General features: G+C 36.1%; 2 protein-coding genes across 4 annotated transcripts; one reads left to right on the top strand and one right to left on the bottom strand.

Moving 5' to 3' along the window:
- Nucleotides 1-1306: 1306 nt before the first annotated feature.
- On the top strand, nucleotides 1307-18565 carry LOC113688072 (alpha,alpha-trehalose-phosphate synthase [UDP-forming] 1). 2 transcript variants are annotated; one of them, XM_072051217.1, is made up of 18 exons: nucleotides 1307-1459; nucleotides 4833-5288; nucleotides 5424-5521; nucleotides 5691-6079; nucleotides 6856-6970; nucleotides 7154-7255; nucleotides 8152-8302; nucleotides 8467-8555; nucleotides 9108-9156; nucleotides 10894-10994; nucleotides 11136-11323; nucleotides 14635-14752; nucleotides 15702-15881; nucleotides 15953-16075; nucleotides 16151-16238; nucleotides 16343-16473; nucleotides 16654-16752; nucleotides 17861-18565. In XM_072051217.1, the coding sequence occupies exons 2-18, from the start codon at nucleotides 4907-4909 to the stop codon at nucleotides 18215-18217; spliced, it is 2760 nt and encodes a 919-aa protein (XP_071907318.1). In that variant the 5' UTR covers nucleotides 1307-1459; nucleotides 4833-4906; the 3' UTR covers nucleotides 18218-18565. The 2 variants fall into 2 exon arrangements, with proteins under 2 accessions (XP_071907318.1, XP_071907317.1); XM_072051216.1 differs by lacking the exon at nucleotides 1307-1459 and adding an exon at nucleotides 3517-3957.
- Nucleotides 18566-19878: 1313 nt separating this feature from the next.
- Nucleotides 19879-23604, bottom strand: LOC113743720 (trifunctional UDP-glucose 4,6-dehydratase/UDP-4-keto-6-deoxy-D-glucose 3,5-epimerase/UDP-4-keto-L-rhamnose-reductase RHM1). Of its 2 annotated transcripts, XM_027271797.2 has the most exons (3): nucleotides 23303-23604; nucleotides 20704-22274; nucleotides 19879-20613 (listed from the first exon to the last, which is right to left on the bottom strand). In XM_027271797.2, exons 2-3 carry the CDS (start codon nucleotides 22261-22263, stop codon nucleotides 20164-20166), a joined length of 2010 nt encoding a protein of 669 aa, XP_027127598.2. In that variant the 5' UTR covers nucleotides 22264-22274; nucleotides 23303-23604; the 3' UTR covers nucleotides 19879-20163. The 2 variants fall into 2 exon arrangements, with proteins under 2 accessions (XP_027127598.2, XP_071907316.1); XM_072051215.1 differs by lacking the exon at nucleotides 23303-23604 and having other exon boundaries at nucleotides 20704-22438.
- Nucleotides 23605-27773: the final 4169 nt, after the last annotated feature.

The raw sequence follows: 27773 nt of genomic DNA, 5'->3' as shown, positions 1-27773 counted from the left end.
ATTCTGCATTGCATGGTGGAGTACTACCGCAACACAGTAAAGTGACCAACACATAGAAAAGCACTGTTGGCCGTAACTTGTTTTGCTCACAATAATATATACACATATACAGATATATATATATATATATATTATATGTATGTATATGTATATATGTGTGTGTGTTGGTTGCAGAGGGAAAAAAATTTATCTTAACAATTGATATAATGGATAGCCATAAAGGTTCTGCCACCAAAATAACCAAAAAGCAAAAGCCCATGAAATTGTGCGTGAGCTCTATGAGACCAAATATATATATAGTAAAAGGAAGAGGGGAGTAGGGCTGCAAACGAATCGAACCGCTCGCGAGCGGTTCAAGTCAAGCTTGAGTCGAGCTCGAACTCGAGTTAAGAATATTAAGCTCGTCGCGAGCTTGAGTATATATATATATATATTTTTTTTTTTATTTTTTTATTTAATAATAAAATTACGTATATTATATATCTGAGTTGAGGCCGTAAGAATAGAGATCGATGTTAGGTTCCTTATTCTTCACTTCTTAAATTTCATCTCTTTCCTGTTACAAAAGAGAAAAGAAAGGAAAAAAGATATCCTGTTAGATCAGATGGTGAAAATAAGCTCCCATCCAAACAAGGCCAATGGCCCCCGCAACTGAAATTAAAGCAAGAGAACGAGCAAGAAACAATACTTTAAAAAAAAAAAAAAACAAATTAAGGATCAACTAAAGTAGGATTTGATGCATTCCTAGGCCAGAATGAAGAATCAACCTACGTTCAAACATAGGTCCTTTTTACCAATGAAATTGTGGGCCTAATTTTTTTGACAATTAATAATATTTCAAAGTGAACTAATAAGGGAGAACAAATTCAATTCCCTCCATACGGTTGATCATCGATCGGTGGCCACCTTTTGGTCTTAATCCTCAAAAAAATTCTTAAAGCAAAACCAATGTCACCATGCCTACTTGTTGGACATGTCTTGAGCAGCCTAAAAGTTCCCGTCCTCTCATGTCTGCTAAGCAAATTCACTCTTTAATCCTTCTCATCTCTTTCTTTCCTGCAAATTCGTACCTATTGTATTAATTTTCTGATCCCTATATTTTAAATATTTTCACCTCCTCCTCATTTTAATTACGAATGATTTTAAATATATGTGTGTGTTTGATTTAAAAAAAAAAACATGAATATATATATATATGTGTGTGTATATATATATATCAGAAATGTACGTACTGTAAAGTGTGCTTGCGCAACAGCAGCAAAAATATACAATAAAGGAGGAGCCTTTTTTATTTATAACCTTACTTCTCCAGACCTCTTCGATCGTCTTCTATACTTTCAATAAAAAAGCGACTATCCTCTCTTTCTCTCTGGTTAATTGCAGATATCTTAGTAAAAGCTACTGCTGAAGTTCGTCCTTTCCACCATATCTCTTCGCTCTTCTCTTCTTCGATTTAGAGGTAAGATCTCTCTCTCTATCTACAGAAATATGCTGTATCTGCAATCTGCATGTACGCATCTATTTAGACATCTTGTCTTTGTTTCCTTTTGTAAAATTCTGTTAAACCATTTTACAAGTTAAAATTTTTCTGCAAGTAATCGAGTCTATTTCACTTTTACGTAAATCGTAAGCTTTAGTCATTCAACAGAAGCTAGCTGGTCAAGTGTACCTGAGCTTTTCCTGTTCACGCTCGGACACACACACACACAGAGATCAGCCAGAAAGCTGCACACAGTTGGAGGTGTGGGTGTGAGAGTTTGACAGGGTGAGCTTGTGGTGAAGGTTTTATTTACTATCATTTATGAAGCATTTCCTCGTGGCCGGCTTAGAAAGTTTGGGTAGGTACAAGGTTGGCACTGAAGGGTGAAGGGCAACTTTAGATTTATGAAACTCATGTTCTTTTTTTTTTTTTTTTAAGATCATCTAATGTTTCGGAAAGAATAAGGCCGGCTAGCTTATCTAGCGCCCTCCCTCCCTTTGCTGTTGGTAGAATTACGTGTGGTTTTTGAAGACTAAATTACGACTGTGAAGTAACTTGGATTCTTGTTCATCAACTTGACTTGACTGTCAAAGAATAGGGTTCGTTATTAGGTTTACCTTTCGGTGGTGGTGGTGGTACGTTATTGTTTTGGTCCAACCCTACATTTCTTTCCATAATAGGTTCTATATATGAGCCAAAATGCTATATGATAGTCAAATATATAGTAAAAAAAAAAAAAAAAAGCTCTAGAATTCTTAATTTCATGTTTTGATTGGAGAACAGAAAACGATCATTAATTTGCAGTCTTCTAATCCCATATCTAATTCAAGTATTCAACTTCTGCTTCTCATTTTTTTTTCCTTTATATATGCTTCTACGGATTTGTTTTTTTTTTTTGTTGTTAATTACACTATGATTGTATCAACCATGAATTAATAACTAGTCGAAAAGAAATTAAAAGAGATTCAATCTCCAACATTTTTGGGCTCTATTCATCGTATGACACAAAAACTCTTCTTTTTTTTTCTGCATTCAGTTGGCTGGAGCTATATATGTCGTCCAACTGAAAAGAAAGCTAAACAAATGTTTTCTTAATCAATAGATAGATTCAAAAATTTTGATTAAGACATTAATTTTTCTGTTGCTTCTCGACAAATAGTAGTTTTGATTAAGACCTTCGGATCCCAAAATTAGAATAAGCATATATGATCATTGAGTTGCAACTTGAGATTCTTTTTTGTCCAAGTGTTATGTTGCTTTTTACAGTATTTATTCTCTCAAATATAAATTTGATTTGTCCTTTTAATTACTTGGATCTCTAAAATTAAGCGTAAAAACCATCCATGTCCATCATTGTTAATCTTTTTGGGGTACGTAGTTTAGATTAACGCAACATAATACAGGCAAAAACCATTCTAGTCTAGTCTCGTCTTCGATAGATTTCTCGGTCCATCCCTGGCGCGCTCCCATGGTTCTAGTGGCCCCTATAAGTAACTAACTTATGGTTTCGAGAGTAAATCAAAGTCATTTAGTTTTCTTTCTTTTGGCTCAAATTAAAAGACCCTTGATCAACTACTTACTCCTAGTTATTTATAAGCAGCGAATTATATATGGTCTCCAAAGTATATATTATATTATCGTAGGCAGTCCCTTATAAGCGAATGTGGTGTCGAGGACCGAATTCGCTAGCGTCTCTCGTGGGCAATTTGGTTGGTCTCATCAAACCTCCTTAGAAGTTGATATACAATGCACGTAAGGATCCGAATCCTGTGATTATCGTGTTCGGGGGATGGGACCTCTCCTCCCGAAATGGAGTGGAATTAGTCGGACCTGTAAGAATTGACCTGGACACTCGCTCCGTCAGGAAAAAAAAAAAAAAAAAAGGACCGAATTCGCTAGTAGTTCCTTATAAGCAAATTATTATGGTCTCGAGAATAGAGTACGTGTGACGGAAATCGAAATCACTGAGTTTTTTTTTTTGGGGCTCAAAAGGCCCTTGAACGACAACTACCACTGTTTTTACTCAATTGAAAGGCGAGGGCAGGGACGCGGGTGGAGACAAGCCAGCGGGCTCGCGCTGGGATTCTGTCTGGTTCGCAGGTTCAAAGGAGAGTGGCACTCCACTTGAAAACTAAAAAGAAAATTTGTGAAAAGGAGGGTATCCATCAACAAATTTTGGTGGCGTCTGCATGGCTGGAAGGCTTTATGCACCGTGTAAAACGTACACGAGGATTCTCTTTTTCTCTCTCTTTGATAATTCTTTGCCACCCGGAGCCAGAATCTTTTTTGTTTTCCTCTTCTTCTACCCATCTCTCCCCCTCTCTCTCTCTCTCCCTCCCTCCCTCACTCTATTACTTGGTACGGTACTTCACTCTTGAAATCACCGCTTTATCATTTGCCTTCTCACTCTTCCACCGCCTCAAATTTCTGGGTTCTCGATTTTAACTCAAGACCCTTGTCATTTTCGTTCAATTAAGGTAACACCCATTTGGGCTGGCATTGATTTTCTTGTTTCTTGTTCTAAATTTGAGTGTTGATTTTTCTGTTCTTTTTTTTTTCCTTCCTCCACTGTTTCTTGATTTTTTCTCTTTCTTTTTCAACTTACTGGCCAGAATTATATTGCATAGCTCTCATAAGTTAGTGTGATTCTTTTGCGTGCATTATGTTTGTATGTTTTTCCTTTTTTTTTTCTTTTTTCTTTTACCCTCCCCATGCCTCCCTACACTCTTCCTATCTCTCTAGCATACAATTCGAATCTTGAATGTGAACCTGACTGCAGCATTATGTTTGTACGTTACGGTAACAGGATGAGTTGGAAAATTTTCGGCAAAGTCACTTGCTTTCCTTCAACATTTGTTTCCTATATTGGCCATTCTGATCATGGGGCATGCTTACATTTTCGTATTTATCAAAGGGGTAATTTTGTTACCTGTCATCTCTGGTTTTTTCTTGCACTGAAGTTGGGACTTGGTTCTGTGACCCTATGAATTTTACAGCTGGTGTTATTCTGGAATCTTGGGATATATAATTAGAGGGGGACTTAATGGTAGACCCCATTTTTGCCCTCACTCAATTCTGTGGATCCCATTGTCTTTGTTGTCTCTTTGTTTATGCTTGTCCTTTTTGCTAATATTTATTTACCATGAATGTTGATGGCCCTCTTTCTTTTTCCCTTGTCTTTGTCATCACTGTGAAAAGAAAAGGATAGAAAGTTGTTGTACTGCTGTAGAATTTTGTTTTACATTATTCTGTTTTAGGAAAACTGGCCATTATATTTGTCCTTAGTGTCACATTTGCTGGAACTTTGTTTTGATCTGCGCATGTGTTAGTAATTTGTTTAGTCGATATGCAGGACATTTGGTGGTTCCTGGGAAACAGGAACTCTATTAAATTTAGTATTCGGAGGTCCAATTCTAGATTGCCCGTATGCCTGGAAACAAGTACAACAGCAATTCAGCCACCCCCACATCTCGAATTGAGAGGCTTTTGAGAGTAAGAGAGTTACGGAAAAGCAGCAGAGCTTCTCAGTCAAGTGATTCTATTGATGGCAACATTAGGACTGAACTCTCTGAACACGATTTGCGCCTCAGAGATGGGGATGTCTCGGGAGTTTCATATGTGGAGCAATATTTGGAAGGTGCCTTGGCTGCACTAGCACTTAATGATGGATGGGAAAGGATTGATGGGAAGCCCATCAGGCAAAGGCTTTTGGTGGTGGCTAATAGGCTTCCAGTGTCTGCGGTAAGGAGAGGTGAGGAAACATGGTCATTGGAGATAAGTGCTGGGGGTCTAGTCAGTGCTCTACTTGGTAAGCATTCTTTTTCTCTTCTTTAGACTTGACTTTATCAGCAATAGGTTCTATTCATTTTGTTTTGCTACCTGTATTGACTATTGAGGATGGCAAACAGAATGTCTAATTCCTGGAAACTTTGAATCGTTGAAGGTGTGAAAGAATTTGAAGCAAGGTGGATTGGCTGGGCTGGTGTAAATGTACCAGATGAGGCTGGTCAAAAGGCACTTACTAAAGCATTGGCTGAGAAGGTGCAATCTATAGGCTTTCTTTTGCACGAGGCTTTTAGGCCTTATTGATCTTCATTTTTTGCAGTATCCAGCAAAATTATGTTTATGGATGTTGCAGTATAACTGGAATTTCATGTCTGAGGAATGCTAAGTTAGATATTTATCTTACTGCCTCATTGATGTTCTGCAGAGGTGTATCCCCGTCTTCTTGGATGAAGAGACAGTTCACCAATATTACAACGGGTATTGCAACAATATATTGTGGCCTCTTTTCCATTATCTTGGACTTCCACAGGAAGACCGTCTGGCAACTACCCGGAGCTTTCAGTCCCAATTTGCTGCATACAAGAAAGCAAATAAGATGTTTGCTGATGTTGTGAATAAGCATTATGAAGAGGGTGACGTTGTTTGGTGTCATGACTACCATCTCATGTTCCTTCCAAAATGTCTCAAAGATCACAATAGGAACATGAAAGTTGGTTGGTTTCTGCATACACCTTTTCCATCTTCTGAAATTCATCGCACATTGCCATCTCGTACAGACCTGTTACGTGCAGTACTACATGCTGATTTGGTTGGGTAAGGATTGGACAAACATACTTATCTATGTTTTCTGTTGCAGTGGTACAACCCTATCTTGTCAGAAGGGTCATGGATCGAGCCTTGAAATCTAGGAATTCAAAGATAATCTAGATTCTTTTCTTTTTTGTTTTGGAAATAAGTAAACCAAAGTACACAAAGCAATGACTAATTTTTATTTCACACAGCATCACTTTGAGAGAATAATTATCATTTATCCACCCAAAAGAAACTGAAAAAGCAATACAAGAGCAGCTCAGTAACATGAATGCAGAGTTTTGTCACTGCTATGTTCATAAAAGATACCCTACAGATTATGCCTTGATACCAGCTAGCTTAATCAACATGGATTCCTTAAGCTGACAAAATTCTTTGTGCACAAAGCAAGGCCTCATATTTTGCTCGAGTCTATATATTCTGATGAGTCATTCCATCATGCATATTTGTAGTCTAGTCTGTTATTTAACTGTTTATCTGGGCTCTGTCTCTGTCTCTGTTCCAAATTAGGCACTGCTGGCATAGTCCAATCTAACTTGACAATGAGTTCAACCTGTTCATGGGTGAATTTCTGCTGGGAAATCCCTTTTCTACTCTCGCTACTGTCTAAAATGTATTTCTTTGTTAATTACCTCATCTTTCATCTTGTAATTGCCACATTCAATGATATCCTGCACTTGACTCAAGCTATTGCATACATCATCTTAAAGTCTCCTTTAATATACTAAGATTGACGCATGGAACTTGCAAGCTGAGTTTAAGCTGAACACGTTTTGCAGCTTCCACACATATGATTATGCAAGGCATTTTGTTAGTGCTTGTACTCGAATACTTGGATTAGAAGGTACCCCCGAAGGAGTGGAGGATCAGGGACGGCTGACCCGTGTGGCTGCAGTATGATAATCTAATTTGTGCTTCTTTTCTTTTCTTTTTTTCATTCATTTTCTCCTGTATAAGTAATTATTTTTTTCTTTTCTCATTCAATTTTTGTGTAAAAGTAGACTGAAGACTGCGTGATTAGTTTAAACTGCTTCACTCTTGTAACCCTTGCATGTGTTCTGTTTTGGTGGAAAATAGTTTCCCATTGGGATAGATTCAGAACGATTCATTAGAGCACTTGAAGTTCCTCAAGTTCAGGAACACATCAAAGAACTAAAAGAAAGATTTGCTGGGAAAAAGGTACTCTCTCTCTCTCTCTCTCTCTCTCTCTCCCATACCCTTTTGCCTTCCCATATTTTCTTGCCTTATTGTCTCTATGGCCTTCTGATCTTAGTGATAGAAGCCACTTCTTTATTTAAGTTTGATGAAGTTCGGCAATTCTGGGTGATGTTTGTATGTTTATCTTCATATATGATCTCCATTTGGAGTCCATATGATTGATAAAGTATTAGATTCCTGTATTATGATTTGTATAAATTGGAAAATCTGTATTTTTGTTTGAATGTTTACATCTCATATCATAAGATTTCCTCTCTTCTTCTTTTGTATATTGATGAGCATGCAATATGTATCACCTGTGGTTGTTCACAATTGTATCCACCCCCTCTGTCTCACTCTGACTTTCTCTCACACTCTCACACACACACTCTCTCTCTCTCACAACACACACACCCACATCCACCCACCCACCCACGCACACACCCTCCCCAGCCATAACCATACGCACACCCATGGATACATGCATGTATCATATTTGCATAGGCTGTGCGCTCACAAGAGTATCTATACAGACATGTAGGATATCAGCACATTCCCCAATCTTTTTATCGATCTATCGAGCTTTTAGTAGCTTTGTGCATCATATTTTTAAGTGATTACCCTAATTTTGTATAATTGAATTTAGGGTGAACTATTAATTATATATGCTGCTTTTACTACATTTTTTTGGCACTATTTACTTTGATTCTTACCAACTCGTGGCATTGAAATCTGAAAACTCAGTTATGTACCATGTTTACTATAGAAATTGAGCAAAACATGTTGTCAAATATGCTTTGATAGTCATTTCTTGTTGTGTTCATGCACGATCTGATTCTAGGATGTTCTAATTTTATAACCCAGAATGTTTCTTTCAGGTTATGTTAGGGGTTGATCGGCTTGATATGATTAAAGGAATTCCTCAAAAGATATTAGCATTTGAAAAATTTCTTGAGGAAAATTCCTATTGGTGCGATAAAGTGGTTTTGCTGCAAATTGCTGTGCCAACAAGGACAGATGTACCTGAATGTATGCTTTTGAAATGATCAGCTCTTTTAAGTTCTTCTGTTCTTGGCAAAGCCATTAGTGCTTCTCCAGATATCAACTCTTCTTTCTTCCCTTGGTTAGCACATTTTGTATTTCCTTATTTATATCTTCTACAAAGTGATATTTCTCTTATCTGGTATTTACAGATCAAAAGCTTACGAGCCAGGTTCATGAAATTGTTGGACGCATCAATGGAAAATTTGGAACTCTAATTGGGGTTCCAATTCATCATCTGGTCAGTCTTTTCATTGATTTTAACGAATCTATTCTTTGCTTTCTTCAATTGACCACTAGAGATGTTTACTACTGAAAATAAACAGTAGTTCTTCCCCTTTGGGCAAATAATACCTTTCACAGCTTGGTGTCCTTAAGTTGATCTCTTACATAGACTACAGTTTTTTTGGTAAAACCAAGGATGGTGACACTGTTTAATGCATCATTTCCAACTGCCATAGGATTTAGGTTATAGTGCACTTTTGAGATTTCTTGCCCAAGGTAACTCACATGCTGTAATGTGGGCCTATACATAATCTCATGCCCAACTTCTAGGTCTTTAGTCCTCTTTCCATCCACTTATGAAGAATGACTGAAGTATATTCCCTATAAAGTTACTCTGGCGGAAAATCAGTTTTTCTTTACCATTCTCTAATATTTAAAAGATGAAGAAATATTTTGCTGCTTTTTTTTTTGTGTATGTGTGATTATAAGCAACCCCATTTTCAGGTATCATTTGGCAAAAATATGAATGTAAAGTATCCATCCCTAAAGCAAATTTTTTTTCCTGCAGGATCGTTCTCTTGATTTCCATGCACTCTGTGCGGTCTATGCCGTTACTGGTACTAATTCTATGTTCTCAAGATCTTCAAATCCTCAGCTTTTGGAAGATAAGATTCTGTGTCCTGTATATGGCTAATGAACCTTACAAAATGTAATTAATATAGTTACTGCTTAGAAGCTAACTGGATTAAGAGCATGATTACCTAAATTGTTTAGTAACGTTTGTAGTGTACTTTTGATTTTGGCTGATTTATTGCCACACTTTGCTTTGAGTGATGCAATTTGTGTGCTAACTTGATTTTGCTGGCTCTAATACATTTTTTCAGTGTTTCATGTTTCTGTTCTTTCTTTAGCACATTGAGTATTTGTAATTGGAACTGGCTACTTGTAGAGAAGAGGTAAATTGAAGAAAATTGATTCTTATTGTACTAAACGTGTATAACTGGTAAAAAGCAAATGGAAAATAAGGGAGAAAAGTTTCATTTGCTTGTTTATAGTTTCTAAGAAATTTTAATTTGCATTTTATTGGGCATGAGGCTTTGGCGTTGACACGTCTTTTCGTCACCTGTCCTCCTCTCAATTCTTTTTAGGGCTGCTATGTAAATTTTCAGTCACCTTGAACATGAAATATGAGAAGCGATTCATTTCTTTTCCAACTTCGTCATTTTCAGTCCAAGAAGTTACCTTAAACATGTTTTTTTTTTTTTTGGTTTAATGGTTTCTAGATTCTAAGTCATCAGTTTCGTCCACTTTAATCATCTTGAATATTTTTATTTGTGGAACTCGAAATTAGTTGGACACAATGAACTGGTTCATTTTCAGACTTAGTCTTTAAGTCTTAATTAAACTGTGTTTTATGCAGTCTAACCTCAAGCATTTAGGATCTTGCATTAAATTGTAGACTGTGACCAGGATTTGATGGCTTTGCTGCAATGATACTTAGATGACTCACTTTTCCTTCTCATACACTACCAGTTTCAGATGTTATAATTTGCTAGAGGCATCAACGTCCTCTTCATGTACTTAGAGTATTCTAACCTGTTATAACTCTTTCATATCCTTATCTTCTTGATGAACATTAATTTTTACACATACTAGCTGTCTAGGCATTCACTTATTAGAATGAAAGTAATTGGGTATAGAATATTATACTAATTTTTTTCTGGAACATATTGGGATTATTTCCCCATTTCTGTAATCTAGTCTGAGGGCATGATTCTGTAAGAAACATGTTCACAGCTGAAGCAGGCTGAACCACTGAGCGATGGACCATCTGTGCCCTAAATGATTGGACTAGATTAGGGCCTTCATCATCCTTAACATGTACCTATAACAAGATAAAAGTAAAATATGTGTGTGAAATATTGGCAAGTTAGGTGGTTGTGTAAGCAATTACGAGATAAACATGTTTAATTTTGTTTGAAGGCCTAAAGTAAAGTATGAAAGAATGACTTTCATCATTTCTGAAAACAACTGTCAGCTCTCTAAAATTTCAGTCATCTTGATTGCAGAAATTATACTGATATCACCTAGAAGGTTGACTTTGGAAACCACAGTGGAGTTTCCCCAGTATTCATGGCTATTTCACAATTATTTGTTGCATCTTTTAGATCATATTGTGCTTCAACCAAATGGTTAATTCTTTTGCTTCAATAGTGCATATTGGATTATAAGAGATGCAACCCTCATATTACTTTAGAAGTATTTACAGTTTTGTTGTCTCTCTTGATCTACATCTGCCTTTAGGCCTTTTAACACTTCCAAATTCCAATCATCATCTGTGTCTTGCTGATCAGATGTAGCACTTGTCACATCTTTGCGAGATGGAATGAATCTTGTTAGCTATGAGTTTGTTGCTTGTCAAGATTCCAAAAAAGGGGTTCTCATTCTCAGTGAGGCAAGTACTGCCAACTCTTTGATACTGAAAGTTGTTTGTGATGATTTAGCGATTGAAAAATGAAGGTCATTTTCAAGTATATGCCCTGAAGGCAATACTTTATGCATCTTCTTGTTAGTAATTAGTTTCACTGGACTCTAGTTTGCTGGTGCTGCACAATCTTTGGGAGCTGGAGCAATCCTGGTGAATCCTTGGAATATTACTGAAGTTGCTGCTGCAATAGGCCAAGCATTGAATATGCCTGCTGAAGAAAGGGAGAAACGTCACCGACACAACTTCGCACATGTGACAACCCATACTGCTCAAGAATGGGCTGAAACTTTTGTTAGGTTTGTGAACTTAAGAGTGTGATTATAGTCTCATTTCTTTTGAAACTCCATAAACGCTTAACTTGTCTCTGCTGTCTAATATGATAAAGATTAGGAAATGCTGTACATATTGATGGATAGAAGACAACTGCTAGACTTCCTTTTCTAGATTTTGTGCTGATACATTGTGAGAATATACCAATTGGTTTTCTTTTTCATTCATGCCACATATTGTAGCCTTTCTACCTAAATTGCCTACCTGAACTATTTAAGAACTAATTTTGTTGCAATTATTCTTCTTATGAGTCTAAATGCTTGAGCACTCCATGACTAATGACCAGTGCTCAAACTTCCAAATTTTAGTAGTAGTTTTGTGAAGGTTTTAAATACGTCGACCAAACTACAATCATATACCAGGAGTACCACTCATATCATGATGGCTTCTTTGAGACCACATGAAAGAATGCCTAATCTTTCTGTGTAAATGTATATAGGTATCTTGTTGGTGGAGTTGGTTCTTTTGACCATAAGAACCATAAGAAACCAATACTTTTGTTTTTATCAGCGCCTTTTCATCTTGCACTACCTTACCATATACTTTCCCTTCTTTCTCGGCATGTCCGAAAATAATGCCTCCTTTCTAGAAAATTATGCTGATTTAACAGACTTTAGATTTTTATCGACACTATTTTTTTCCCCAATTCCAGCAAGATTTGAAATAACTCATCTTTGAACTTCTGAAGGGTCCCAAAACCGGCGCGGAGAAATGTTACAACACTTCACATCTCTTTGGAGTAGATGGTAGACCTTTCTCTCTTTATCAAGAGATTCTTTGATGCAGAATTCATAGTTTGGGGAATCCCACAGAATGGTGAATATGTGGGTTTCTAGTGTCTCTACTATCATTTTGATTTCTTTTTTCTTCTTTTGGTAGATTTCTTTGCACTAGCATTTGTATCATCATCTATTGAAGTTTTGATGGCCATCATACATCAATTTCAAATATACATTTTTACACTTTCCTTATTTATAAATAGTCCTTGAGAAGCTGGGCCTCCAAATATTTTCTATACTACTAAATCTTTGACTTGTAGTGCTTTTACAAAAGATATTATATGGAATAAAATCATGTCAAGTTCAGTCGTACCTTCTAAGAGTTGCAGAACTCTTGTCCTCTTCTTGGCTTGTATTCTTTTACCAAATCTATCTTGTCTACAACCCATCTATTGTGCTTCATCATTTTTCATTGGCCCTGTGTTTGTTATATTAATTATGTGTCCTTGGCCTTGAACCATGGGATTAAATTTCACTGAACCAATACATTCTGGAATCGGCCTCAGTAGTCACCTCCTATCTTTTAGTGATTGTGCATGTGGTGACTGTCAAAAAATAATTTACTGCATTGTTTTTTCCCTTACTGACTGGCCTCTCTATTGTCATTATTTAACTTTATGCAAGTTATAATGATGGCTGAAAACATAAAACATTGAAGTAGGAATAGCATGAAACAGGATGATGTGCTTCTGTTGTAATAAATAATTATCGTAGCTACTTCGTTAGATGACACTCAGTTCCATTCAATATGATAGGATTTGATTTGACATGAAATAAGAAAGAGGAAATGACGTAAGGAATTTTCGGAAACTGAACTACTAGAGTACTCATTCAAGAGTTTGAAATTTGGTTTGCAGAGATAGACGTCTACTTGAAATTGTCTGCTAGTTAACTTTGACCTTTATGTCAATTCAGCCATTGAAGTTACTGTTTAATGGTTGAAGGGAATGGGTAAGATCAGGATCATGTATAAATAAATTGGTTTAGGAGAATTAAACGTATTGTAAGATCCCAGAATAGAATGCATGTCACCAAACAGGTAGGATAGAAACACAGAAATTTTGATTGCAATTTCTGTGTCACACGAAATCCATATGGAAGAGACTGTGTTGTTCAAAAGCTTCAAAATATTCCAGTAAAGTCCTTTTGTGCATCAAATATTAATTCACTATACTGATCAATCAGGACATCTTTACTTGGACATCAAATATATTAATGTAGTTTGAGAAAATTTGAAACATATCTTCATCCTTTGCGTGATAAATTAAATTTCATTTCTAGTATGGATTTGTATAGCTGTCACTCTCTCAACCCTTGGTATAGATTCTATTGATGGAATTAAAATGGTAGAAAGGAGGTGATACGGTTATAATGCGTGAAAGCGGTCATGCAATAGCGAAACTTAGTACAAGGTGAAGTGATGGTGATGGATAGGTATTTATGTTGAAAAAACACTCCTTTTATTCCCTGCTTTGGCATAAATTGTCTCATGCACTTAAGCTGATGGCGAGCCAGAAGGAGATTAGAAGGACTAGGAATGTGTTTAAACACAACTGAGGTCAGTATTGATCATCAGGTGATTGTCAGAAGGAAAACTACTTTTACCCATATTTATCTAGAATTTATTAGTAAGTTGAAAAAGGGAGATTTTGGCAAATGTTTTCAGCTAAAAATACTCAATACAATTTGCTTTGTCCAAAAGAAGTGTGATGAATTTGTTCTGTGCTATGAATCTAGAATTTTTTGAGCCATTGATGCTCTTAGCAGGCAAATATAACATTGCCTTGAAGTTAGAGTTTATTGGTTTCCATGCAAACAAGTGACCATTAAGGATCGACTTGGTATAGTGATAACCTTTATCAATCTGCGTATAAGTAGGTACAATTGGAGTTGAATCCATTGCTTCTCAGTTATTTTGGCTCGACTTTGTGGTTGTTATGAGTTGATCTCCAAAATCTCATTTTGGCCAAAAAGCCTAATTTAATCCACATGATAGAGGTAGTTCAGTTCTGCACAATTAACTTTTTCAACATTGCTACACATTTGATCTATTTAAACTGTATACGCAGTTGTCAGCCATGTGATATAAACCTCTTCTCTAACAACTTAATATGCTCTAAACTAATATCCTTAAGTTGCAATTTGCAGAAAAATGATTTACGTACAATTTTTATGTGCATTTTTCATTTTTTTTTTATGCCTCTCTTAGGGGATTCTGGCGAGTTCATTTATTCTTTTTACACGTTTATGGCAGCCATAATGAATTCCTACAATGTTTAATTAATTCAATGCATTCAAATGCAGTACGAAAGCAAAATCTGCACAGATTTGTTGCTTTTTCAAGAGCTATCAACTTAGTGTGCTTCTGAAAACATTAAAATTGTTGTGATGGCTCAGATAAATACCCTAGCTATTTATGTTGTCTCAATCTCCATCTTTTGCTTTCTTTGCTTAGAGCTGATAAACTGAAATTGAGTGTCTTTTAACTGGTTTTGCAGTGAATTAAATGACACTGTTATTGAGGCTCAGCAGAGGATAAGAAAAGTTCCACCACCGCTTAATGTCACTGATGCAGTGAAACGCTACTTGCAGTCTAATAACAGATTGCTCATACTGGTATAATGATGTCTTTCTCATTTGAATTTTTTTTTTTGGTTGATTGAGTAGATTTTGCTGCATTGGGCATTTGAGTTCATAAAAATTGAATGATACAATTAGTACATGCTTTTGGTTGTGATGTAGTTAGTAAGCAATTTTGTCAGTTATATTACGGTATAGAAACAAATACAGACTTGATTTGCGTCAATTTGCTTGTTTCTTGTATTTTACTGATAAAAGTTCTTTGTACAGTTATGTTGTGGTACAGTATCACTTGCTTACAAGTGTAATGTCTTTTTTGAATCTTTAAGATATTTTTTTTAGTATATGACATGAAGTGACACATCTGCCAAGGTGTGATATGGAAAATGATGAGAAGAATAAGCTAAAGAAAGTAAACATCAGGATTTATCAGGTCACTGACTCTACTAATTTTGGGAGTTTGTGATATATAGCATATTGGGTGAGCATTAACAAGTAGAAAGAAGCGTCTTTTGAATAAGTTGGTAAAATTACAGGGTGCTTAGCTCATTTTTCTACCCTTACGACAAAGTAGAGAAACTAAAGAACAAAGAGATGAGACAAATATAAAACTTATCTCGTGGTGCAAGAAAGTAAATGATCGAAAATTGGTAAAGCAAAAATTTAATAAGTGAACTTTTTGATGCATTTTATGCTATAATGCTGAGTTTCTCTATTGCATATTTTCTTTCTCTCTTGCTTCTTGATTTAAGTTATAAAGATCTTGCTTGTTTTAGCTGGTGACATATGTGGTGTAGATTTGGCCATATCAAATCCAAGGAAGACATCATGGACTAAATATCAAATATCTATAATGTGGATATTTAGGGCACCACTCATGTATGTGTGTTAGATCGTACCATGATTTCATGGCTGTTGGTTTTAGATCCTATTATGATTTCATGTCTGTTGTTTTTGTTCTGTTGTGAATGAACCAAAACTGTAGGGTTTCAATGCTACACTAACTGAATCAATAGATACTCCTGGAAGAAGAGGTGGAGATCAAATTAAAGAAATGGAATTGAAACTGCATCCGGAGGTGAAAGGACCATTGACAGCTCTTTGTAGTGATCCAAAGACAACGGTTGTTGTCCTCAGTGGAAGTGATAGAAGTGTCTTGGATGAGGTACGGGATCCCTTTTAGGTTCTTTACTTTAGAATGTCTTGTACATCATTGTGAAATGTGTGTCTTTGCAGAACTTTGGTGAGTATAACATGTGGTTAGCAGCAGAGAATGGGATGTTTCTGAGATCTACCAAGGGTGAATGGATGACAACAATGCCAGAGCATTTAAACATGGATTGGGTTGACAGTGTAAAGGTATATACATGTATGGTGGTATTTTTATTGCATCTTTTGGCCTCTGATATTTGGATTCTTTTGTCTACTTTTCAGCATGTCTTCGAGTATTTCACCGAAAGGACACCCCGATCTCATTATGAACTCCGGGAAACTTCACTTGTATGGAATTACAAATATGCAGGTAACTAATCTGTTTCACTGGTGTTCATCCAAGTTTGTGTTGTTGCAAATTCCCATTGCTACAGTTTTTTTGGTTATTGTCTTCTTCTCTTGGTTCCATGTTAGATGTGGAATTTGGAAGATTGCAAGCTAGAGATATGCTGCAGCATCTGTGGACAGGTCCAATCTCAAATGCATCAGTTGATGTTGCTCAGGGAAGCAGGTCAGTTGAGGTACGAGCAGTTGGCGTGACAAAGGTGAGTGGATTATTCTCCTGTTTTCTTTTTTTTTTTTCCCAGCTTATTTTTTCTTGGTTGGCGAGGTTAGTACTCTGCCTGAAATGTCTAAATCTATTTTAGCTTAAAAATTGTCACCAGCTCCATCTTTTACATTATTAAACCCCCCCCCCCCCTCTCTTTTTCCCAAAAAATATACAGGGTGCTGCAATTGATCGTATATTGGGGGAGATAGTCCACACCAAAGCTATTACAACTCCAATTGATTACGTGTTATGTATAGGTCATTTTCTGCAGAAGGTACATTTATCTAATCTTCCTGAATACATTGAAATTTTCTTGAATTTTTTGGCATCATTTTAAGTACTTCTAGTAAGATTCTTATTTTGCATAATGGAAGATGTTGCTCCATTTTAGTATCTTGGCTAAATGAATAGTTGTTAGACTTTCTTTCTGAGAATGTTTGCCTTGTTTTTATATGATTGCTCTTGGAATGAGCAGCTTCCCACACTTTAGTTTCTCTCTCTCCTTTTCTAAACCTATATAGAAAAGAAAAACTCAAGTGCTAAAAATTACATATCAACAGTTTTCAATCCAAGTTAGCTATACAAGTGGGCTATGGATTCTCCAACTCCACCTGACTTTGTGCACAGTCCTATGCTGGATAATGGATGATGGGTAAACTGTCAAATTAAAGCTAACATGAGAAACATTTGTGACCCTGCAGATATCATTTAGGGATATGTGAAAACAACAAGTGAAAGCTCCTCTTGCAGAATTCATCACCTTGAACTATGATCATGGAATTAATTCCTGAGTTATCTCTGTGCTAAACAAATAGGTGTACAGAAAAGGGACAGGAAGGATATGTAGCCTGTGTTTCTCTCTCTGTCCTTTGTACTACTGATATTTTTTATGCTCTTGCTGCGTATGTCAGAAAGATTTCACACTATCAGCTCATTCTCTTTCTTCAGTGTATTTTAAACGGAGAGAGAGAGTAAGAGAGAGACCTCCTTTATCTGCTTCTTCTCAGGTTTTTTGAAGTATTTCTGCATGATATTAATGAACTTCTGCCGTCCAATTCTATATGTCAGCTGTTACCTGTAATATGCTTGTCACCATTTGGGAACTCATAATCAGTACTAATAAATATTGCGCTGCCTGAAGATGGCATGAATTTCAATATATCACTAGAAAAGTAATAAGCATGTTCTGTCGGGAGGCTATTGCTTCAATTATTAGAAAGGCAGTCAGAACATATAAATACAAAATGCAGAACTGAAAACATCTGTTGTTGTAGAGGCTGCAGTAACAACCTTGTGAACCATCCCCACTATGCTGGTGCTCATACGCTGGTTGACTGTTGCTTATTTTCTTCCATGTTTGACTGTTGCTCTCTTTTCTTCAGGATGAGGATGTCTACACATTTTTTGAGCCAGAGCTTCCCTCTGATGCAATGAGCATTCCAAAAATCAAGGTCACTGATGCAATGAAATTCCCTGTTGAACGACGGCCAGCTCCAAAGCTTCTGACCGGCAGGAACAGCTCAAAATCATCCCAGCATAAGTCTCAACGACCAGTCCTCAACTCTGGGGGTGGGAGGCGTTCATCCCCTGAAACAACATCGTGGAATGTGCTTGATCTTAAAAAGGAGAATTACTTCTCCTGCTCTGTTGGTCGCACTCGGACAAATGCTAGATACGTCCTGAATACATCCGCAGAAGTAGTTGCATTTGTAAAGGACCTGGCTGAAACATCTTCCTGAAGCTCCTTACTAAAATGGGATAGTTATCATAACACCTAGGTCAAAGTCTGGATGCTATGTTATGAATGTGTAAGCCAAGATAGCTTCTAGTAATTCTTTTCTCTACTGGGCTAATTGAAGTGTCGTTGTCAAGTCTAAAAAAAACCACAGCAGAATTGTGTTAGTTTTTATGCAGACATCTCAGTTTTTATCTCGATGGAGACTTTAGATGCATCGAAATATATTTATGTGCAAAATCGCATCCTGAGGATGTAGATTTCTACAGTTACAGTTGTAACTGTGACTTGTTCAGTTGCCTTGACGTTGGCTCCAAGATGATTTTATCTAGCTGTCCTCTTTTAACTTGCATTTTTAAGTTTTCTTGTATACGTTGGTGATGTGAAGCATCATCGCTTCAATTAATTATATGTCACTTGCTAAATGTTTGGAGCTAGTTTGCCCAGAAGGCATGATGGAGGAGACCAAAAATGGAGGTGTATCCAAGAATTGTGTCATCTGTTCCAAGAATTGTGTCACCAAAAATGGAGGTGAAAAAAAAGGAACGAGAAAGCCCAATTCCATAGCAGAAAAATGGATTGTGTTATCTGTTCCTTTCTTATCTGTTGCAAGAATTTGAGCAAAGCTCATGATGCCTGTTAGTATGATTAACCCTTTCTTATCTGTTGCAAGATTATATGCCACAATTGATATGAAAATATTCATGAACCGATAGTTTTTTTTTTAAAAAAAAAAAAAAAGAAAAAAGAAAAATCCTTTGTCTACTATTACTGAATTGGCAGAAATGGTGGTGTATTGACAAGGTTATGATATCTTTATATTGTATTAACTATTGTTTACCTGTTCATAACTTTTACTTGTTGAACGGCATCTCATGATTATTTATCTTGCAATAACCAGATTGTAGGCGAGGGGAAAAAGTCACAAATCATACACAGATTCATAAAATCATACACAAAGATTCATTTTCGCAAGATTATGCCCAGTTTCTGCTCTAAACAAAGGCATCATTCAACCCCGGCTTCGGATCGGAATCAAACAAATCAGATTAGAGGTAGCAAAATGAGTGACTTGGGGGATGGGTTTGGGTTGGGTAATGTGAGTAATGGGTATAAGTGAGTCAATCCATTTAATTAGATGGAATAAATGAGTAAGTCAAAAAATGAATTGGGTAACCCAATTATCCATTGATAACCCAATTATTTTAAGTTTTGCAAACTTATTTAAATTCATTTAAGTTAACAAACTGAGAAAAAATAAAATTATAAAATAAAACCAACAAATAATAATAATAATGAAACAAAAGTAGTTAATATCATAACAAAACGAAAAATCTGAAAAAAAAAAAAAAAAAAAAAGGTGGAGGAAGAGAGGAGACTTGGAGAAAGACAATTCTAAATGGATTAATTGGATTTGATGGGTTATCCAATAATACCCATTTATACCCATATGAAAAAATTTAAGATATCCATATCCATCTATTTATGGGCGGGTATGAATAAATTTAATTAAATAGATTGATTTGCCACCTATATAAATCAGATGAACAAGTAGTGTTAGAATTGAAACCTTAGATCATCTACATTAGCGCCCAAGACTGACAAATATCTTGGGACGATGAATGCATCCCACGTATTATATCGATGAAAATATAGAGAGGACAATTGAACATAGATCACATGATAGATTCCAACTGTTACAAGCCTTGATGATAGGGCAAGAAATTTAAGAAAGCCCTACTCATATGGGAAAAAAGAACTAGTGAAACTTTTAGTCCGTAGACAGATGAAAAAGAACATGATAATATTCCTACTCGCTATCCGGAATCTGTAACAATGGAAAAAAATGAGCTGACGCTAAGATGAGAAACGCTACAAACTAACGTACAAAATCATATAATCTCTAATGCGGAAAATGCAGAATCAAACCCCAAGAGGTTTGCAATCGTTCTATGCAGAAGGATTCTTGTTTGGTTCAAAGACGTACTTTATCAGCGACTCCTTGATTGGTAGCAACTCAGGGAACTCGGTCTTCAATTTGGTAGCATCCATCTCATTATTGCTTCGGGCGGCAACTATCACTTTTGCTTGTTCTTCAAGGGTAAAGTTGGCCCATTTAAATTCTGGATCAATGTATTTTTTGTACATCTCCAGAATCTCATTATGGCTAACCACTCCAGGATTTGTGAAGTTCCATATGCCCCTGAGATTTCTTTTTGCCATCTCAATTGAGATAGGAAGAAGTTCATCCAAGATAGTCATGCTGTTGGGGATGTCAACCACTTTATTGTAGCGGGATATCTTGGTAATGAAGTTTCGTGGATTGCTGAGGTCTGAAGATATTGGCATCCGGACCCTGAGTGTGCACACATTGTCATATTCTTTCAGCAGCTCTTCAACCTGTATGGAAAAAGAGAAGATCAATCAGCAACATTCTATGTGTACAAGTTCTTCAAGACACGAATATTCTGTCAAGGAAAGAGACGTTACCATGGCCTTGGTCTTTGAATAGAAAGATCCAGCAAAATTAGGTATATCTTCCTCCTTAAACCCGATACCAGATCCCTCTGGATGAGCAGCATCATATTCAAATATACATCCAGTAGCAAAGTTCATCATCAGCAGACCATTGTCTCTGCATACATCAGCTAAGGTGAGAGTCCCCGTAACATTCGTACGAATTGTTTCAGTCTTATGTGACTCGCACCAATCAACATTGGGTCTGCCCGTAACACCAGCAGCATTGAAAACATGCGTCGGCTTGACAGCTTGAATGTCTGCCAAAAGCTGTGACCGATTTTCCAGCCGCCCCATTCCATACTCATAAGAAATCCCTTGTTTCTCACATAATTTCCCCAGCAGACCACCAATCCACCCTGTCCTACCATAAATCAAAAACTTGAGGACTGGTTTATTTGGTGGGTTGCTGCTCTTAGCAGTAGGGACCACCATTTTGCTCTGATGAGAATTCTCTAAGACTTCAGAAGAGCCAGATTCATCCAAATGCCTTTCAATTCCACCAGGCATCATCAACATTCTAGGATGAGGAAGCAACGCTCCAGTGACATCCCCCCACCAATCTGGGTTGCTGATATACCATTCCATAGTCTTTTTTAGTCCTTCTTCCCATACGGTCCTCTCTGACCAACCCAAGTCCTTCAGCTTCTCATCATCCAGGAAGTATCTCTGATCATTGAATGGCCTGTTCTCCACAAATTGGATGTTTGTCTCAGGATCCATGTTAAAAAGTTTGCATATATCTTTAGCAACGTCAATCACTCTTCGCTCCTTCTTAGTTCCAATGTTGTATACATGACCAACTTCTCCCCTGTGAAGAATAACTTCAAATGCCTCAGCAACATCCTCACAGTAGAGATAACTTCGTACATTAGAACCATCACCGTGAATGGGAAGAGGCTTCCCTCTCATAGCCAAAAGGATAAACTTTGGGATTAACTTTTCTGGAAATTGATTAGGACCATAAACATTATTTCCTCGCGTAGTTATTACAGGTAAGCCATATGATCTACCATATGCCATAACAAGCATTTCAGCTCCAGCTTTGGTGGCAGAATACGGGTTTGTAGGAAGGAGTTGTGAGGCTTCATGGTTTCCCACAACGGCATCTTCATCAGTCTCACCATAGACCTCATCAGTGCTCACATGTATAAATCTTCTCACACCGCCAGAAACTTTGCAAGCCTCTAACAGCACATGTGTGCCATAAATGTTGTTCTTGGTGAATTCAAAGCTATTGCCAAAGGAATTATCAACATGGGTCTGTGCAGCAAAGTGCATAATTGTGTCAATTGACTCAGTGATAAGCAAGTAGTTGACAAGATCAGCACTTGCAATATCCCCTTTAACAAACTTGTATTTTGGGGACGATTGAGAGGGAAGCAGGTTCTTCATATTCGAGCAATAGTCAAGCTTGTCAAGGACAACAATCTTGTAATCAGGGTAGCTTCGCACCAGCCGGTTAGCAACATGAGATGCAATAAATCCAGCTGCCCCAGTAATGAGAATATTCTGCGGCTTGTATGGCGCCATTTCAATCACCTCTAAAAATAACAAATCACAAAAACACAGTTCCTCATATCAAGAGACAGTTATAGGAATATACTTCAGCGATAATATCAATTACAACATCCATTTCAAATAAACATCCCTTGGCAATCAAAATATGGAAAATCGTATGCACGACTCCTAACAATCCCCTCCACACCTGCAATAAGCCCTTTCAAGACATTGTGCTAGCAGTTGCCAATACCATAATGCTATTAACGGACACTCACAGCCAACAGTTATAAAAAAATTGCTACAAAACAACAATCATTGCCCCCTAGCTTTGCGAGGGTGCTTAAACAAAAATACCTCATAAACAAGCATAAATCAATCAAAAAAAGCCCGACATCAGTACTCAGACAGCATGATTCAGCACTTTCCTTAAATCTTTCAAGGTAGCAACAACTTGTTGACAAGGAAAGATTACAAGACCAATTTTCTCCCAACATACATTCAAGAATGAGTAAATAGTACTTGACCAAGCTGGAAACGTTAGGCCAATGAAATAACAAGCACTTCAATCAGATCATAACCATCTTAAACACCATAAGCATCAAAAAGCAAACAAAACTCAAAAACTTGCCAAAACAAACGCATTTAAATATTAAAAAGGAAAGAGATAAAAGAACCCCCCCCCACAACAAAAAAAAAATCGGAACAAACTTGCACCTGATTCTATCAGATCCATCCAATAATTTCCGAAAACAAAAACCAACCCATTTTTCCTTTCCCTCCCTTAGTTCAAATCTCTGTACCAATATTAATACCTGCAGCTGCCCAAACAAATTTGTAAAACCCACAAACAATATGCAAAAATAAGATCTGGATCAAATGAAGCAATGCCAATCACAGATCATACACAAATGCATAAGAATTAAGCACATTTCTCTAAAGATCTAATCTATTTCCATCATAACCGAACCCCAGATAATAAATTCCATCAGAATTCTAAAATCAATAACCAAAATTTTTTTTTAGCAAAAAAAAAGACCAAGGAGTTGAGTTGGATAGATGATAAACTTACAGGTAAAATTCAATTCAATTGAAGTCTAACCCAGATGAAACAATGCGGAGCAAATATATAGAAAAAAAGAGAGAGAGAAAAATTTTTTGAGCGATGAAGAGACACCAAGGCGAGAAGTGAGGATGGTCAAGCAATGTCTCTGTTTCTCTCCTTTCTTCTTGATTTATAGGACTACATGCAGTACAAATACGATCAAGGGGAGAGAGAGAAATAGAGAAAGAGAGCAGTGAAAATTCACATTGCGTGTTCGGATGGGACCGGTCACCGGTTGGGGGTGGATCGAGGGGGAAAAAACATGGGTCAGGTGAAATTACGAGAACGGGCTTTATATGGTGTGGCAACTGGCAACTACGTCACGCGGTTTTCGCGGTGGTGGTGGTGCTGGCCGGGGTGTCGGCGGCGAGAAGAACTTATGCATTCCGTGTGACAGGTGCAGTTAGTTCCACACGCATCTATCAGGGAGTTGAGCGCCACGCGTCGGCTGATTTTGGGGGGCAAACATGGAAAGTGAAAAATAAAGCCCCCCTGAAATTGGAAAAGTATTTGTCTAGCCAGATGGGATTTCTTATTAGTTCTACCAGCAAATCTAAAATTCAATTTATATTTTAGACTGCAAATTGTTTCTGCAGTCCATGGAGTACAATTGGCTGCTTTGGGCAAGCAAGCATTGGTTGGTGCCTTTGATGGGTGGGTGGAATGAACAAATTCTTTTGTTTCATATTTTTACGAATCTGTCTAACACGTGTCTGCGCGATACTGCTTAAAATATTAATATTAAACAGGAAAAATGTACAAATACAAGGTACGGTAATAATTATTAATGTGCATTCACGTGATAGATTATGTATAATTGAAGTGTTTTAATAAGTGTTAATTGAGTACCCGTTAAAAAAGTCATATTTTATTTGACTATTTTATTCCGTTGCTATTTCACATTTTGTAGGAAACTTCAAAAACAAATGGGGATTAGCCGTTTCTAATTGAGATGATAAACTAAAAGTAAGAAAAACTTTAGGAAGATTTTTTTTTTTTTTTTTTGTCTCTTTGGCTTCGTAACTTTGTATAACAGGCATTGGTTAATGGGCATGGGTGGTCAAAATTAAATCAAAGAGTATATGAAGGTCAGAGTAAGAGAAGTGACAAATGTAAAAATGTATGCAAATAAAAGGCCAAAGATAAACCCGTATTATGCACCTGCCAATTTTAGGCAACAATCATTAATAAAAGACCAAAGAAAGCTTTTTTTGTTTTCATTTTTTTTCTTTTCCAATTTTCCTTCGGTCTTCCCAAAAAATCAATATTATCTAATTAAGATTTCAACATTTTGGGTGCGTTTGATAAAATTAAAATTTAAAAACTGGAATTTAAAATCTAAAGTTTGAAGCCATTAAGTTATTGATCTGTTAAATATTAAATCAAATACATTTGAATACATATCATATTCAATGGTACATATCATATTCAATGGTAAGTGAATAGTTAATCACTTAATTTTGGAAGCAAGTTTTATCTAGAAAATTCAGTGCCGTTTAATTAATTTAAACATTTAATTTTTAATTATCAAATGATTTAAATATATTAAGATATAATTTTATTAAATTTAAGTCCTAAATTGAGTTATCAAATGGTTTCGTGTCCCTAGCGAAAAAAATATAATAAGAAACACTCTTAGCAGTCAAAACCCCTGCAGACAAAGCCCACAAATGTAAATAAGACTGGAGATTGGGTTGGGCTGGGCTGGGCTGGGTTGGGTTGGGTTGGGTTGGTTTGTATCCAGAGGTCCATACTCCGTAACGTGGCAGATGATGCTTGATAGATGCTACTGGCCTTGCTTTTGCTCTTCTTCGGATGGTCTGCCACATCTATGATCGAACCTCAGAAATTCGATGTTGAAAAGTCTATGGCCATATCAAAAGCAGAACATGCACGCGTACTATGCCAGCGCGATGCAGTGGACGATAAAGAGATGCCATAATTTTTGAATGTTCTACCAACCTAAAGCCAATAACCTTTACCAACCACTAGATATTATAAACACGTGTTGGTGATTTTTAAAAGTGTCAATTACAACCCAATTATATTAATCCATCCAAATTCACCTACTAATGATTTGCCTAAATCCATTCATTAATTTAAAATGAGTACCTAATTAAAATCATGTAATTGGTGGATTGTATATTGACTTGACTCACTCGTTTAAAAATAATTATACATTTAAATTCAACAATATTTAATGAGTGTTAAGCGGATAAATTTGAATTCATTATCAATTTCATAACAATAAAATAATACTGTTATTTCTTGTCAAACAACATACAAAAAATTGAAAAATAAATAGATTGGTAAGTGACTTATAAATGGGTAATTAGATATACCCATTTATACTCCATTCATATCCATTTCTTTAAACTAATATAAAGGGGTTGATCCAATTATACCTATTACCCAATTATCAGTGTTCAAATCTGTCCAATTCACCTATGTTGACACCTTCAATGATTTTGTTAATACTAAATCTAAGAAAAAAAAAAAATTTTTCCTCCTTTCCCCGTTACACATGAATTCGTATCTGCAAAATCTTGAGTGAACTTCAACTTTGAGATTACTCTTTTTCTATTTCTTGTTGGGGAACTTATAATTTTCAGTTTAATTAAGCATCTAATATCTATGAAAAAGGTTCATCAATAATTATGTCAGCTGAAAACTATATAATAACAAATTTCAGTCCATTGTAAATAAATACTGCAATGACAGGGGTAGGGTGTGCAGAAGCAGGTTAGAAGCTAGTTACCTTGAGGCACGCCCATCAAACTCTGTTCCAAATGGTTGCATGCAACTTGGAACTTGAAGATCTCTTAATTAGTATGGTTTTTAATTCACGAATGAAAAGAGAATTAGGGTCTAATAGGAGGAATATGATGATTTCCATGTGATTGAGATTACGCAGGAATTGTGGAATTGACTAAAGGGGAGAGAATTGTGATGATGACGTGAATCCCTTTCAAGAGGGTAATCTATTTATGGGATGTTGTGTAGGCTTAAAAGTCACTCTACTAAACTTCATTGACTCGTGGAGCCCCAAGAACAAAAAATTTAGGGTTAAATGCAAAAACCCCCCACAAATTATATATTCAGTTGCAGTTTACCCCCTAAACTATAATAATTGGCATTTTACCCCATTGAATGATATATTTGGACAATACTACCCCTACTATCTTAAATCCTTTCTTTTTTTTTTTCTCTATTAGCTTTTTTCATTTTTTTTCATTTTATTTTCTTTTTGCTCTCCTTGTCTCTTGGAACTAGCCAACATCTCTCTCCCATGTGAAAAGACTTATATCAAAAATTTTAATATTTTTTAAACTGCTTTTTAAATTTGTTTATTTGTTAAATTCATTCTTAATAATTTGTCATAAACTCTTTGTTATTACAAAACATATGTAGCTTATATTTTAAAGTGTATTAATCTAGTAATTCGACAATTTAAGTACCTATAAACTAATTAAGAATTCACAGTTACCCAACTACTTATAATAAAAGTAACATTATATATCACATAAAAAAGAAAAGTTAGCAATTGCTATTTGTAGTGAAATAAAAAATAAGAATAAACAACAATAGTAGTTCATCTTTTTTGTTATTGATACTACTAATGATTGATTAATCAATTTCTCTATTTTGTTATTATACATTTGAAAAGTTCAATTTCTTAAATGACATTGACTTCAACATTTGGAAAAAAAATCTTGTATTCCATAGATTTTTTTTTTATAAAATATTGGCATACGAAATTAAGAAATAAATAAATTTTGACTAATCTAGTCTACTTATTTAAACAATGTTTAAAGACAAAAAGGAAGAATTTAAAAGAAAATGATAGGGAAAAAAGAAAAATAGCAATGCTTAAAATAAAAGGGGTAAATTTGTCCAAACATATCATTCAAGGGGACAAAATGCTTATCATTATAGTTTAGGGGTAAACTGCAACTCGATATATAGTTTGTGGGGATTTTTTACATTTAACCCAAAAATTTATTACCCTTATTTATTTATTGTGTTAGCTTCTCTTGAGGGAGAAATTGCAGTTTGTAACATTTTTTTCTTTTTTTTATTAGATTGTGCTTTTTAACTTCTGAGCATGGTACAGTATTCTTCTGGGAATTAACAACGTGTCAATGAGAGATATTAAGATGTGACTATGATTTTGTGTGACAGACCGGAAGATTGCAACTCATCGATCACTTTGCACGAAATATGCCCAGCAAAATGCATTTTTTTTTAAAGCAGCCAAACAATAGTGTGGCTCAAGCAACGTTGTCGGCCGCGATTTGCTGGTCGATTTGAAGCCTGGAAGAAAAGCACATCAGAGCAGGTGATTGATTATGGCAGGCTTTCAATCTTTAATGTAGTCCCATTGCATAGAAATTAAAGTCAGCAACGTAATGGGATCAAGTTAGTTAACCTGGGGCCC

The sequence above is a fragment of the Coffea arabica genome, chromosome 5c, assembly GCF_036785885.1.
Source record: "Coffea arabica cultivar ET-39 chromosome 5c, Coffea Arabica ET-39 HiFi, whole genome shotgun sequence".
Lineage (NCBI taxonomy): Eukaryota > Viridiplantae > Streptophyta > Magnoliopsida > Gentianales > Rubiaceae > Coffea > Coffea arabica.
This window is presented reverse-complemented; position numbering and strand designations above follow the sequence as displayed.